Here is a 16,168-nt window from a genome sequence, read left to right as displayed (position 1 = left end):
CTTCATTCGCTAGGAAGTGTTTGGCGATACGGTACACTGTAATAATCATCTGCGGTGAAGGTAGCTGCACTTGCCCCTACTTCAATACAAAATTTGATTGGTAAATTTCAATACAAAGAGGTAAATCTTTGACTTGAATTCTTTGTAATCTGGGTTAAATGAAACGGAAGACGGCTATTTCATGTTTAATTTAACTATAAATTATTTAAATATGCTGAGACTTCATTGAAGGTGCGTGGGTTACTTTACATTTAGTAGACAATTAAATATATGAATTATGAAGATAGTAATCGCACAAAAATTATTTACATAACCTATAATAATATGATATGCACAACAATGGAGTCAATGTATTCGGAGGCGAAGTTCAAACAATTAATTTTTAATGGCTTTTCATCAATATGGCATGCATACGTATATTTTTTGTCGGCCAAAAAAAAAACACGGAAGATATCAAACATACAATTTTCGATTAGATAAACATGATAGTAATCTAATGTGTTATTGACTGCATAGAAGAGTGGATTAACCTATATTTTAACTTAGAAATTTAGCCGCTGATAAACTTCTTCTACCCGGTGTACTATTATCTATCCATGCTAATGTTTGTTCTCATTTTCCAGATAAGCGTGCTTTGCTCAATATGATGTCGTTCAGCTAGCTACCCGTTCGCCTGAGCCAGCAGCACTGATAGCAAGGCGTAAAAATACAGGGTTTCATTATCTCAAACCAATGCAGTATAGAATAGACGTGGCCGGGCAAACAGTCAAACGAAAAAGTAGCCGGTGTCTTGCTTTGCAGTCAGCCCTAAAAAAAAAAAAAGGAAACATGGAAACCGACATATAACGCAAGCTAGCAGCACCGCTGACACCAACGCAGACGCATGAGATGATGCACCATAAAAATGCAGCAGGTTTTTATTACGCTCGACGTTCGCAACCGTCAATTGTACACAATGAAAAAGGATAAGGGGCATTTTCAAGACACGTAACGGCCCTACAGCGACGGTTGTAGAAAAAAGCGTCCACTATAGTTCTAGCTGATCGAAGGGGCACGGCCGAAAATTAAATGAAATAGGATTTTGCAGCAATAAAAGTGTCACCGATCTGTGCATTTTTTTTCAAAGGGTATAATAGTAGACATATACACGACATATATGTACATAATAACGGTGGGACGTATTCGAATGAACAGATCTAACAAACTATTTAAATTGGAACTCAATGACGAGCCAAATCGAAAGGAAGTAGTAAATAAATCCAAATATGCCTAGGCCAAAAGGAAGCCGATTTCAAACTTAGACGATGTCATATGCCGCTATGCCTACCAAGGGAGTTTGCTAATACTGTATGATGTTGGAGACATATCGTGTCTAGTTTTATAGATGTTTTCTATAGCAAATTTAATAAAGGATTGCGTCTATCCTATGTTTTCGATACTAAAATTCTGTGAATTGTATGAGGATAACACTCTTCGGAACTTGTTTTTTAACTCGTTTTTTTTGGCGGGGTGGCACATGGAAGGAACTTGCATTGTTAGGTACTTCGAAGTCATATTTAAACGCTCTCAAGATGTTCCGCGCATCTTTCAAAACATTATCTTCAATAAAGGGTGACATATGTACTAACAAGAAATGTAATTTTTATCCCTGTAGTACTTTTAATAATTATGCTTTCCAGCGTAATTGCCATCATAATTTTGCACCGGAGAAATAAAACACAGGTTATTCAGTGAAACGAAGTTAACGAGGGGATGGGGGCAGGCACCTTGCCTCCGTAGGCGTTATTTCCTTTCAGGCTATTTAAGAATTCCCGGGAGAATTGTCGTATTTATGTAATTTTGGTTCCAGCTTGCTTTTGGAATATGCATTCGTATTTAGGACCCAAACTTGCTCAAGGGCAGTGTGTATTATGGTTTCGTTTTAGGATTTTATGAAAATATTTAAAAAAAATTAGGCAACAACAGAGGGCATATATATCCTATAAGGTTTGGCAACGGAAGGAGGTTATAGCTTTTAATTACAAGCCCTTACTATGATTTTTTAGTCGCTTGATAAATACAAAAAAAGCTGACTCTACAAAACAAACTACTAAATTAAGCGATATTTGCATAGTGTTAAGAATATACTACGCGTATCGATTGCCGGGAAAATACCTATGCTAATAATAGTATCCGGCTAATAGCAAGCCTTTTCATCTGTCCTCGTTTCCATATATATCCTTATATGCATTAATATGGGAAAATCTGATAAGATGCTTATATTTTAGTAGCTTTTAGAGCACAAGGATGTCCCTATTTGAGAAATTGAGTATATTTTTAAAGCGATTTCCTTGCAGATCTTCGTCAGAAACACTACAGAATTGATCTGGCTCTTGTCGTTATCTAAAAAGTAAGGTCCTGTTAAGATACGCTGCAGCTATACAAAGTAGATCTTATGAATCATTATTTCTACTGCGAAGGTCCTATAGTTTGTGAAGTCGTTGCGCTAAATGGAATCGTAAGCGACAGTTACGCATGGAAAAGGTGCAGATGGTTTTATAGCTATAGCACGCCTGCATTCCTTCTTAATTGATGCATATAATGTAGGCTACAAAGTTCATTTTTCGCGGTCCTTATTGCCCACACTCGTTTTACGTACATAAAGGTCCTGATCACGTCCCCAATGAATTTAACAGTTCACAATGGAAGAGCAGTAGACTATAGCAATTCAGAATTATGTCTTCCGCATGACCTCGTGCTAATGTAAAGTACCTAGATAAACGTTCATTACCTTTACCCATTGACGGTTTCAATTTCGGATTTTAGAAATATCAAGTTCTATCAGACTGGATCCCTTTTAAACTAATTAACTTTTGGCGGTAATGATTTAGAGCTTGCGAGTGAATATCGTGGATTGACATTTGGCCATCACCGATTTTTACTGGTGTCTAAGTGAATCTGTAACAGTGATTAAGTTGGTTGTCATATTTTCGGTACCTAGTAAAGCTTAACTTCAAATTCGTAAGTACTTCATAAGCTTTTTAGTTGAAGCAAAATATATATACATTTCAGTCACTTGGACTGACAAGTATAATTCGCTTACATATGTGCATATGGCTTATTTTATGCCATATCTTAAATCTGGAACCAAACGGTCCCATTAGTTCTACGAGTTCTTAAATTTATAAATCTGCCAAAAAAATGCGAGAGGATTAAACGATGGCCAACGGTAGTTATGAACGTAAAACACGAAGCGCAAGGATGGAATCACTGTCTACCTAGATCTATATAGATCACTGAAATTCAGTATTTTCCTACACACTGTCTGCTACGAACACGAGCCATTTTGCACCACAGATGAGCGATCGTTGAAAAAAAAACGCTAAAAATTTTGCCACTTGTTCCCTATTTAAAAATTTATGAAACTTAATGAATCCCAATTAGTTGCATATAAATGGCTATACACGCACAGATTGTCGATTGAAACATAATTGTGCACCTGTGGAAATCTGCTAACGTACTGCATCTCAATAATAATGGCAGATATGAAATTTTCAAAGAACATAAAAAATCTTCGTGATTTGTGTGAAAATTAATTAGAGGGGCAAAACGCAAACAGAACGTGTAATTGCGTAGTCGAAGAATCTTTGCCTAAATGGCAGGCAAAAGGGTTAATGTAAAGATGAAACGCTTTGGAAGCGATTTGGGTTTCTCTACTAAGATGCCCAAAATGGTAAATATTGTACTATATTTTTTCATTATTGAATAAAAACAAAGCTTATTTTTCTTACAGTATTCTTATCCCGGTAAACTCCCGTCGATCCGACACGGTTGGCATCGCTCGAATGAAAATTTAGTAATTAGATATATTTGAAAAAAGCCGTTTACATCGGGCGTATTTAGAAAGAATAATAGTAACTAATCTTTTTGAGACGCAAATTCTACGTTAATTGCAACCGAAGCTTTGTCTTTGCTCTGACATTATTTCCGAAAGGCCTTGGGTATTGGGACCATACATGCCAAACCCATGAGCAGGCCCAAATAATCTTAATAACGAAACTCTGATAAAGACTCTCAATAATTTCCAAATGGGAACGAAATCATTATGACACAAGCAATATAAAATAAAGAGAAAAATAATCTACTATAAGCAACACTGAATCAATAAAATTAAATCAGTAACAATTTGCTTATACAAAAGTTCCTCTTTCGAAATTTAATTAGAATAGAATAGATAGATGTTGCCTATACTACAGGACTTAAAGCAACACTAATGGTGAAGTTGATCGTGTTGGGTCCAGTAAGAGCTCAGTCAACAAATGTAGGGCCTGCTATCCCGTAGTTAAGCATTCAACCAGTTTGCAACCCCAGTGGGACGAGACCGCTGAAGCCGGCTACACTCCATCGTCGAATGCGTTGCGTACGTCTGCTCAACTTCTTCCCAACCTCTTCTGATGATTCTTGACCCCAATGAGCTGTTTGTATAATCGTCCGCGCGTCCGGCTCCAGGCGTAAGTTGAACTCATCTTTAAAGGAAGAGAAGCTTCGAGAGTAGCGTGCTAATTTTGTATATGTTAAGGTTTCTTTCGTTTCGGTCTACCTAAATTGACACAGACGATGGGTCAACTAGACGATGCTTTTGACTGTATTTTTGCGAATTCATAAAATCCTGGCTACACTGAGTTTTCGGTCCCTTTTAGAAAACGAGGCAACCCACTTCATATGAACTAAAAGACGATATAACTTTGTTCCCCTAAATGACAGTGGTTGTAGACTATGATCATTATGTCAAGAAAAGCAAGACCCACAATAAGTTTAAGGTTGAAGTAAAGTCTTTTTCAATTTTGGTTATTTTTGCTTTCTTTTTTTACCTGTTGTTTTGGAGAACTCGGCAGCCAGTCTAATGTAAACGGCAATATTCTGAACTTACATGTTTATTTTCATATATAATTTATTGGCACACAACTTACCATGAACTAAGCAAGGTATCACACTGTTGCAATTGTAAATCTATGCTTCCAACTTAATGAAATCCGTCCCACGCGTTGTGCTATTGCGTCATATATTGGTGCTAGAGTTCGGATTGGACTGGTATTTTGCCTGCCGTCTTATCATGTTTATTAGACTTGTATTTACTATCTTCTCTGGTCTGAAAACTAAAAACGGGGCACCTAGTGTAAAATTGTGTGATATAAGAGGCGCAACTCGCACATATAAATAGCTTTTTTACGACAACAAATGGTTGGTTTTAGGCAAAAATGCCTTTGCTTTCCATGAAAAAACAACCCGTTTCAAGATAATCGTTTATTCTATGGACCATGTGGTTCAAACGTAAGTAAACAATACATCCAAACAAAAGGTTCTTCAAAGACTGAAATCATTTGAAAACCCAACAGTAATAGAGAGCAACGTATAGGATTCATTCATAGATAAGGAGAATTAATCTTTGTTTGACTCACATAATATTTTTGAGAAGAGAAAAAATCACAAGATGCGGGTATATGGCCTTACCTCCGCGTGAAGTAGGTCTTGTACTTACATGCAGATCTAATCTCATACTGAACATATTATTTGCTTAGACAGAAAGAACGATCGGCGAAAGACGCTAGCTATGCATCAACAACGGCTTAAATTGATTTTGATTCTTCTGGGTATTATTAAATTTCAGGTAAAGCACGATGGTTACATAGAATTCAAGTTTTTTTTTTTTTTTTTCTCTACGACCAAAGGCTTTACATGTTAAGTAGGAAGGCTAATTATATTTTATGTAATATTTGATACTTTATTCTATATGCGTGTTTGATGAAGATACAAAATCATTAAATTCACAGGGGGTCGCGAGGTCTACGCATTTACGAAATAGATCGAAATTCCCAGCAAACAATGTAGTTATAATGGAGGGAACGTATCCTGTACAGTTCTAGGTCGATTTACTGGCCACGGAAATACTCTTACAGTATACTAATATTATAGAATAATATTATTGTTTTCTTATTTAATCGTTGTATATGCCGCTGGCGTATCCTGAACCATCGACCTCTGGTCTTTTGCAAGAGATTTAGCCCTCCAGGTCACCGTGCCGACATATTACAGAACTGTATACGCCATTTAAGTTCACTATTGCTCTGAACAAATTGAATTAAAGTTCAAAAGATTCCGAAATTTAATATAGTGAAAGAAAAATCCCCTAGCATCTGTTGAGCCCATTTCAAGAACTTCAATGGCCTCGGTACGCGTGACCTATCCGCAGGAGTTTTTGTTAGTGGATTGCTTTCAGCCCGGGGAGGGCACTGTTTTCGCTTCGTTTGAATACTTTTATTTATATCATTATAGTAATTAAAGCGACTGATCTGGTTCTTATTACAGAAAACTTCCAAAACATATGATAGCTTAAGCATTTCTGACAGTACAGCTGTGATAGATAGTGAAAGAGCTCATGTCGGTTTGTTTAGCTACGCTTAAAACAGTATTGATTCACGAACGAACGAAAGATGCGCATTCTGCAAGGTAGGCACTGTGCAATAACAAGTGTATCAACTTAACTTATTATAGAAAAGTTGTATTTGTTAGTTGGCTGACTTTGAAATCTATCTAAGTTACCTCACACCGCACAAACCTGTTTCGGGAAATATTTTTTATCTCACTGGACCCAGTGGGGAGATTCACTACGCAATAGTATAACTATATAGCAGACACACACGAGATAGATCCCTCCGTTGATCCTCTTATGGAGTAGTTTTATATTTTAAGCTGTACGACACACCCGTAACAATAACACAATAATTTGTTGCGTTTTGCAGTTCGAGGTAGTAGCATTAGATTCTGACAATTAAGCTGTGGACAAGCTTGCTAATCGCGTATATGTCTATCAGTCCTTTACGATCAGAGATAGTCACAAGGACATCACTGGCGGTATTTTTATGACGATGCCATAACGTCAACTTTATGGATCTGTCGTTGTTCCAATTCAATTAAAGTTAAAAACTAACATTAGCACTTCTAGTATGCTATTTTTCATCTAAGTATCTTTGAAAATCATCAGTTTGCCCCAAATACACCGGCTTGCTTTATCAGGACACCCCGGCTATCCCAGCTGGAACAAGCATTACTTGAAAATAACTTTTTTTAGTATAGCATCGAAAAGCCTAGTTCACTGAGACAGAATAGTAGGGGTGGATATTATTGATCTTTTTTGGTTTACTTTCCAATAGACCACCCTATGTTTAAAGTTTTATGTTCGGTGTCGTTGCTAGGCATTCTATCAAAATGCTGCCTCTGAGTACGAGACCAACCCTGTCTACACTCGAGTGCGAACAGATCTCGGAATTTAGTAGGCAGATACGTTACGTATGATGCATCGTAACCGATCCTTTTTTAATATCTCCTTGTCTTGTACTTTTTGCAGCACATAATTTCCTGATAGTTTTGATATGTGGAATTTTCATACCAACAGAGAAATTTCTTGGATAATAGCATTCAGGCTAAACATACAATTTCTCTAAAATCTAAGTACAACGTTCATGATAAAATGTTTTGAATTTTGCAAAAGGGACCTCTGAGATTTTTCTGGGAGCCAGTGATTATGGACTGCTTTTGTACCATCATGCAAGGAAGTCGCTTTAGAAACTGATTATGGTTCATTGATACCACAATATTATAAAACGTGAGGGGCCTGCGCAATTCTGAGATTGCGTATCTTCCAATATGCGTTATAAGGCACTTGGTATTATGAATTCTCATACGTTGTGTTTTCACGTAAAAGGGCCTGGGTTTACATCTTTCTTACGTCCAAAAATGTCGACCGTTTTAGTGCGAAACGACCTAAATCTAACTTGGTAAATGCTGCCATCTCAGGAACTATAAAAGCCGAGATTTACCAGACTCCAAACAAAAAATTACTCACTTCAGGTTAACTAATGATTTTAGAATCATGAAAACTTCATAACCTAACGTTCACCCTTTACACAGAGTCGGTCTTGTGAATTTTGGCTGAAATTAAGCCCTTTTGTACGAAGGCGCTTCAAACAAAGCATACTTGAAGGATTAAAAAAACTCTATATGAGTTCAGGCTTAGTTACTTACCTATTTAACATATTTATATTACATGCTAAACGACTGCTTTGTAGTGGCAGGCAGCGACGCTGGCGTTCAGGGACGTATTAAATCAATCGTGAAGGATCCAACTAATAGTCTGATACTCAAAATTGAAGGGTTTCTATTTGATCTAAGTACGCTGATGGCACTAGTCAAGGCACTCTACTTCAAGGATTGGCGACTGAACTAGATGCGTAAATCCACATCTGGCAAACTATTCAAAAACAAATCTTGCAAATTGTCGAGCATTCACATATAAACATCTGATGACAAACCAATACGGACGGCATAATGCGTACGCTGGTATATTTCATTGCAGGATAACGAAAAAATGCACAGGCACAGGATATCGAAATAAAAAAACATGGGATATAAGCATGCATAGCCGGTTCACTACGAACACAATCATATCCAAATTTATTAGAAATGAATGAGTGAAATGAAATGTCACTCAACCCTTAATGTTCAGTATTTCAGTATACATAATTAACAAATATATGATCTAAACTTCAGGGTTTTAAATTTATGGGTATCATCATAGTTAGCCATACGTCAGGTCTAATCAAAGCGAAAACTTCCCATTTTCTAAGGGAACGCCCTTTAATATTAACGACAGTACTCCGATTTACCCAAATAAGGTTTGTGAAACGCTTAATACAATCGAAGCTCAACACAAACTTACTCGCTAGTCATTTTAGCGCCTTCAACGATACTCAACCCGATCTGTGGCGATACCTCAGCTGGATCTTGAAGACGCCAGCATTAGAATCGACTAACTTATACATCAAGTTAAAATCAAAACTATTTTTCGCAAGCTCCCTTTCTTTGTTTTGGCTTTAAAAAATATATTCTTCCATTTTTTCCATATTTTCTTCCAGCTTTTCCTTATTTGTTTTGTGAAAGCAAAAATACTGATTTTAGTATTTTGGCGTTCCAGTTCGAACTCTTCCTTCTTAGCACAAATGCTAGCATATGTCTTTTATGTCATAACTTGTGTTTTCGTATTCTCTTAGCGTCCCACACGCCTTAAGGTGGTGAATTGATCTAACCTAGGTCAGGTCTGTTTTAATCGAAAAAGTACCACACAAAAATGTAATGACAGCTGAAGCCATCGTAGTCATCGCCATAAAAATGCTGTGCGCTGGTTATGGTCCTACCAGGCATCTTTTCGTAGATTGTTTTTTCGTTGCCCTGATCATTTTGCACAAGGAAGATTCGATTATGCCCCCATATACATTTAGTGTTAATAAGATATGAATTAGAATGAGAATAGTTTTCGCGAAGCAAAGAGCTTAAGCATATAGCAAGCAGGATTACAGAAACAATTGATATTCGATTAGGAGGAGCGCACTGTGTGAACATAATAGAGCAGGATGACAAATACGATGTTTAAAAATACAGTCCACGGAAAATACAAAGACCTGTTTCTTTCAATGATGTGAGACTATGACTAGAGTCAAACAATGATGCAGGACAATCTGACAAAACCCTTTTTAACTGATTCTGTTTTTGTCAAAAAACAACTGAAAAGCAATCATGAAAGGTACTACTGATTTAGACTCTAATATTTGCCGCAAGTAAGGGAACATCTATAATTTAGATCCTCAGTAAATATGGTCAGGCTCTATTATTCAGTGCATTTATTTTATACAACAATAGATACTTGAGTTTATAACTTCAGCTGTTACCCTTAATTCATGATACTATCAGTATACGTTCGGCTTAATAATTATTCGAATTAAGTTATTGTTACAGAATGTTTTTGTAAATGTCTGGTATGCTATATTGCACCGGCAGCATCATTTGCTTCCAACAAAAATCTATTTAAATGAGAAATTGGCGCCAAGCAATTTAAGTCCTTAAAAAATGTTTTTTATCTATACAAAGTAAACGCTCATCGCTTCAGTCGAAATAGACGGTTGGATCTTTTTAATCTTAAAGCCAAAAAGAAAATAAGGTCATTATATAGACTGTCCAGGACAACTAGTTGGCCGTATCGCGGGTAGCCTTGGACAGTATCAACCTACAGGCCTGTTTTAGGCGTAAGCAATTTATAAAATACAAGTTTTCGTTGTACAACTTCGTAACTAATTATTTTAGTTATGTAATTATGTTAATACTCATAGAGCCAGTTGTCCTACTGATAGAAGGTTCCATCGCCTAACAGTGCACTATTGTCGTTCGCCGGTGACAATTTTCCAGGGGGGTAAGTACCCTAATTCTCACACCTAAACACCCCACAATTTAATAATGATTCTGCTCTAACTATGAATTTTTAACACGCTATGAAATTCATCAGAATCTCAGCAAGTTTAGGCACAAATATATCATTATACCTAATTTAACATATTATTATGTATAGAGAGAGGACAAAACAAAGAAGGATACGAGCTTGAAGTAGACCTTATGGAGCCTTTTTGGGCCATGTTAACGCTATAGGAACAGCTTGATATGCCAATGATTTCTCATTAATTTACCCTGATTATATAAGCCATGTGCTAGTACGCTTAGTCCAACTCAGGTGTAGGGAAATTTCAATGCGAAAGTACGTACATGAGATAGCAAGCTAGAAATAAAAACTGCTATATCAAATTTAAAGTTTTGGTCTAGACATTTTAGGGATAGGCCGGAAGTTTAGTCAACTTGACACAACCCCAATGAATCTGTGGGTCTGGTTTTTATCCTAGCAGAGAACAAACATGTTCTTCTAGTAGTCGTCGTCTCATTCTCTTTTGTTCGCCGTAACTGACTGGAAGTGATGTCCTAAGTTTCTTTCTACGCTATCCGTTACTAAGCCTATGCTGGTCGGAATTAAAACCCCCAAATACATAAAGTTGCTTTAGGCTTAACTCAAATGAACGCTATCCGGTGCATAACGAAGGCCCCCCGAGTTGAAAAGGGGTTAAAACAGTAAACTTTGTGATGGCAACGCTCAGTGTATATTAACACTTAACTTTTACATGTGTGAATGAATTCTCGACATCTTGGACTGCCGTTTAAACTAATTGTACCGCGAAAGAAGAAAGCGAGCAAAATGTTTGCCTAAAGCCCGGCAAATCACTTCTAAGTGCACAAAACCTATTTTAAATCGAATTGATAGTGGTACCGTTTCTTATTTCGAAAAAACGAGTACTTTACCGTGATCAATTAACGCCCCAAATCTCATTGAAGTTACGACTATAAAAATCAAATAAATCAAGTGTCACTGAGGGTGTAAAGCAGACACATTAAATTTCGAGGTGAGAAAGAAGCCAAGTTTCAGAGCTATGCTTTAACGTGCGCACTCTAGAGGAGGCAGAGCGGCAGCCTAAAACGTCAACGATATTTGCTCACAGCTTACTTGTAGAGCTAGGGAACACTTTATCCGCCGTATTGACAAACGTCTGTCAGCAGTTACATCTTACAGTGACAAGAACTTTGTTAAAATAAGTTCAGCGATAACGTCGCATAATGGTCACAAGATCTCACACGTTTCTATTATTTTATTTTAAACTACGTTTGTGTTACTAAGTGTTTAAGAGTCAGTATCGGAACCCTTAATGGGAAAAACGCGACCGTCGTCAAACGGGATGCAGGCATTACATCTAGATCATTTAGCTGTCAAGGGTGTTTCTAGCTTTATATTGGATTGTACGAACAGATTGGTGGGCAGCAGATTATTTTGCATATATGTCAACACAGCTTCGAAACCTTCTCTAAGAGTTATTATTTTGTTGTTAACTTTTAGATCCGACGTCCTCTGATCCATAGGGTCGACAGTAATATACTTGATTGGACAAGTCCTCCTCAGAACACGCTATTGCCGTTTCTTAGTAATGTGTCAGCCTATGTAATAGGCCTACGGTCAGCAAATTCAATACCAGCTTTGGTACGGTGGCGTCCATTCATGAAAACCACTACAGGAATGGTGCCGTAGTAGCTCTAGATGGCGATTCAAGTGGCCTTCATCTTGCGTGTTTCGTTCGTATCATACTGGTTCTACTTTTCATAGATATGTACATAGGAGATACAACAAGACATTGATATCGGTATAACGCTGTTTTTGAGTGTTCAAACTCATGTCACTAAACATCATTCGAACGTCTTTCTAAGGTAATCACAGCTATGGTAAAGATTTGTTACGACTGCTTGTCGTCCATCTGTAACTGGTGCAAATAATTGATTATGGGCTATGAACTCTTTAACGGAGAGGATTCGATAAGAAGAGAACGTTTTTTTTTTTTTTTTTAATTTTTTTTTATTGTTCAAATTCAAGCAAATTGTGCAACGTATACGACTATTTACGGTACCTTACGACTGAACATCTTCCCTTCGGCATTTGGAAAAATAGGTGTAGGTAGATAATTATTAGGTGATATTTTCCGGACGTCGTCGTTCATTAATTCTGTTTTGGTGCTTTAAAAAAGAGAAAAAATATGCTGCCGGCCGTATACAGAGGAGACTGATCATTATTACTTGACAACTTGGGATGAAAAATAGAAGATAACTAATTTTGATTTATAACAAGTGAGTTCACTTATGTGGCCCTTATCGCCCTTTTGTTGTACCGTGCCTCCCATAGTCGACTTCAAAATGCGCTCTGTTAGTATTCTCACAGGCGGCCTTGACAGGTGGTAATTCGATTATTACATGGAAAAGCCTGAAAGTCCCTTTTCTCTTGTCTATCGAACAGGATTAGCTCATCGGCTCTGGTAGCGGTTTTGCCCGGTCAATAGCCCTGCATTTAAATCATCAGTTGCGTATCCAAGAACCTCACTGTGTCAGCATTACTTATAGACTATGAGTGATTTTGTTCTATGTCTATTCTATGATTGTCCTCTAGCATTTGCCAATCGTGAGTGGTTTTTACTATATCGAGCTGATAATATCCTGTAATGTGACGGTGATTATGGACATCATGAAAGACGTCCGCCTGAACACAATCCAAAAACAAGCGGAACAACTTCGAAATTTTGTAAATTTCTTATAAAACTTTAAATCGAATTAAACCTACGCGAGGTTCTAGTTACAGCGTCTAAACGGGATATTTAAGGACGCAAGTGAACAATTGCGTATATGGGTAGAAGTGGAAACCCAACTATTGGAAAACGATGACCAGTAAAGAAATATTACCACTCGGCCAAAACGTTTGTCTCATATCACCTATATTTTTGAAACTAATACACCTAACCATTCTAGATTAAAATAAGTAGCTAACATCTTATATACTTCGAATAACTTCCTTTGTTCACATAGTTTACATAAAATGTATCTTCTAAACTTCGTTTGCTTCTATCAAACATACAAAACCCAATTCTAAGAATGCCTCTTTTCAACTAGTTACCATATTTACGGTTATGCTGCTATATATATATATATATATATATATATATATAACTGAGTTTTATTGACACTAAGTCTATCGATTGATGTCGCTTTTTTTTAAAACCGAAATTCATTTCCCTATTTTTATAACAAGATGATGAAACTGGGATTTCGCAGTTTTTTGTTTTTTAAATCATTTAGCACCAGTCAGTTTTCTAAGTTGAGAAACGTATCTACTTACAATAATCACCTTTAAATTCGTTGTGTTCTTAAAACTCACATTTTAAATATGACACAGGATCACTTTGCATAGTTAATATTTACGTAACGGTATAACAATTGGATTATCGTCGACTCACCCCAACGGAATTGCGGAACGAAACAACGCATCCATCCATTCAGCGATCTTGCATCCCTTTTATTGACACATTTTCCGTTGCGTTGAAATATACCATACGATTGAGTCGGAGATTAGCAGTGCAACGTAAAGCGCCATATTTATTAGACATTATTTTTGGGCGAAACAAAACGTCGTTCATTTATCCCATCCACTGATCACCGTATCCCTTGCACACTGATACGACATCGTCCAACCTAAATGAGATGGCACAAAAATGACGAAGAGTCCAGAGACATAAGGAACCAATTGGCGTTGAGAACCCATGTTCACATATACAAATATATTATCGGTAATCTATCAACATGTATCCACTTTTCAATTCATTTGATAGCACTTGACACCGCCAATCGGAGGAGTCATTATCAAGGTCACACTTTTGTCGTTTTATATTTGCTCTACAATGATGTGCAGGGATTGCCGCTCGACTGAATATATATCTATCGGTCGAACAAATTCCTGGCGTAACTGCTAACGAATAGATTGTCGTCGTTTTATGCAACGGTGAGTTTTTGAAGAAAAAAGCCACAGGACTAATCAGGTGGTTGTTTTTCTTGCGATGATGGTGACACGACTGCACGTACGTATTATAGAAGCGAGGAGGATGGCGTAGTGTCCTGTGAGCCAGGTACGCAGGGTCCAAACAGGAGACTCTTAATCTTCGCAGTTAAAAGATCTCTGCATGGCCTATTCGCAGATATCAGATACTTTTTTAGCTGCTTACACAACTGTGAAAACATATCCATTGAAGACTTCTATCTCGTAGGTCCATGTAATTTCACGGGGGCCAACAAGGCGGCACTAAATGGATTACTAAAGATTTTGTGCAAGCAAATAAGTCATTCAACAAAAAAAAAGACATAGAAAAATGCCTTTCGTTCTGGAAAACGCCGTAATTATTAGTAAAGAAGTCGGTGCTTTTAAATAATTTATTGACAAATTAAGCAAATCGAAAATAGTTATTTATCTATTGTACGTCCACATAAAGGTCTGTAGAACCTCTTGGGCATCCAGGTACTGACACATCTACAAATTACGTCTTATTCAAGGCGTAGGGAGATAGAGTAGCGTCGTTCTTCAAAGCCTACTTGAATCCTTCAGTCTGTGTAGCTACGGAGGCTACGCTTTTTTCTCGTGTAAAAATTATGGTAAGTTCTGATCTATGATTATGATCGACCGCAATATTAGGCATACATCGATATTGTGATTCTCTACAAATGATACATTATGCCAATAAAATCGTTAACCGGCTTCTCTTAAAAATTGCTTGTTTCAAAGAGTTTCTTCTAAGCTGAATTGTACTTTGAGGTCACCTAGTTTTCTTAAATGCTCTGCAAAATTAGCATCAACGGCATCGGGTTTTCTGTATGCTTGATATCACTGGTCCATACAGCCTCACCTCAGCTGGCCGCATTTAACCCCCAGGGTGATCATACGATATAACTTCACGTAACTTTTATGAAGTTTTACTTGATTTCCGTTTGGCACGGAAAATGCAGCTTTAGCATAGGACAAACTAGAATAAATTGCTCAGCAATACTTTTATACAATACAAAAAAAAAAATACTTAGCTGTTCCATCTAAGCCCAGTTTTTAAGTTTGATCAGTATTTTCGATTGCACAAAGTTGCTGAACGGTGCACCTCAGAGAAAATCGAAAATTTTGCTTCGATTAGAAAATTCAAATCAACGACCCTTGGTTAGAAAAACTGAGTGATCTATATATTCCTTGTCTCATATAGCTCTACTTTCCAATATAGGAATGAAATAAACATTTACTCATGTTCTCAGTGCTGCGAATAAACAAATCATCGCCGAATTTACGAATCCATATGCTAGCTTAGAAATACCAATATGGGGCAAATATCAACCCTGTACTGTGTTAAGGAGCGGGCAAATATCTCAACTGTTATTTCTGACCGTGATGAATCTGCATCATTTCCATTGCATCCTACGTTGCTGTTGCTTTAGGCAAATGGGTGCGTTCACTGATAGAAAGAACATTGTTGCCCTTTTGGTGTGCCTGTTAATACAATAAAAATATCATATACGAGCACATATACGAGCGCTGCGTTCACAGAAACAATGCGGATCATAGTTTCTCGACGCTATACGACAAGCTAAGGTAAAACGTCGATTTAAAATAATTGATAAGAGGATTGAACGAATCAAAATAGAAGATGGCGCGAATTGTTCTTTAGCTCAAATAGGTGAAACTGTGCTAGCCAACTACAACGGGCAGATCCCTTGTAGTGGTCCTAGTAGTCTCTAAAGAGTTTCAAGGATAGAGTCCACTTAGCTTCAATTTTCGCCAGCTACTACGACTCTATAAGGCGCACGTCCTGCATACTTTGACATCGAGAATTCTTGAGAAGGACAAAAAGGTATATAAGTA

At 37.2% G+C, this 16,168-nt stretch overlaps 1 protein-coding gene and 1 long non-coding RNA gene across 11 annotated transcripts in view; one reads left to right on the top strand and one right to left on the bottom strand.

Moving 5' to 3' along the window:
- The window catches only part of LOC147754242 (uncharacterized), a 6,708-nt gene extending 5,090 nt beyond the window's left edge, over positions 1–1,618 (top strand). The window contains exon 3 of the long non-coding RNA XR_015316340.1: positions 624–1,618. This is a non-coding gene — a long non-coding RNA (uncharacterized LOC147754242). The remainder of the gene's footprint in view (positions 1–623) is intronic.
- Positions 1–14,322, bottom strand: part of LOC111254522 (uncharacterized) — a 126,154-nt gene extending 111,832 nt beyond the window's left edge. For 9 of the 10 annotated variants that reach the window (XR_015316336.1, XR_015316338.1, XR_015316334.1 and 6 more), the window contains exon 1: positions 13,737–14,322. Coding sequence is in view for 5 of the 10 variants with exons in the window: in XM_086973985.1 (XP_086830111.1) it covers positions 13,737–13,771 (35 nt within the window). In the remaining 5 variants the exon portion in view is untranslated. The remainder of the gene's footprint in view (positions 1–13,736) is intronic. The other variant, XR_015316337.1, reaches the window with a different exon arrangement.
- Between the last annotated feature and the right edge of the window lie 1,846 nt (positions 14,323–16,168).

The sequence above is a fragment of the Varroa destructor genome, unplaced genomic scaffold (assembly GCF_002443255.2).
Source record: "Varroa destructor unplaced genomic scaffold, Vdes_3.0 BEIS01000007.1, whole genome shotgun sequence".
In the NCBI taxonomy this organism is placed as follows: Eukaryota; Metazoa; Arthropoda; class Arachnida; order Mesostigmata; family Varroidae; genus Varroa; species Varroa destructor.
The sequence above is the reverse complement of the archived record's forward strand: the minus strand, read 5'-3'. Positions and strand labels throughout refer to the sequence as shown.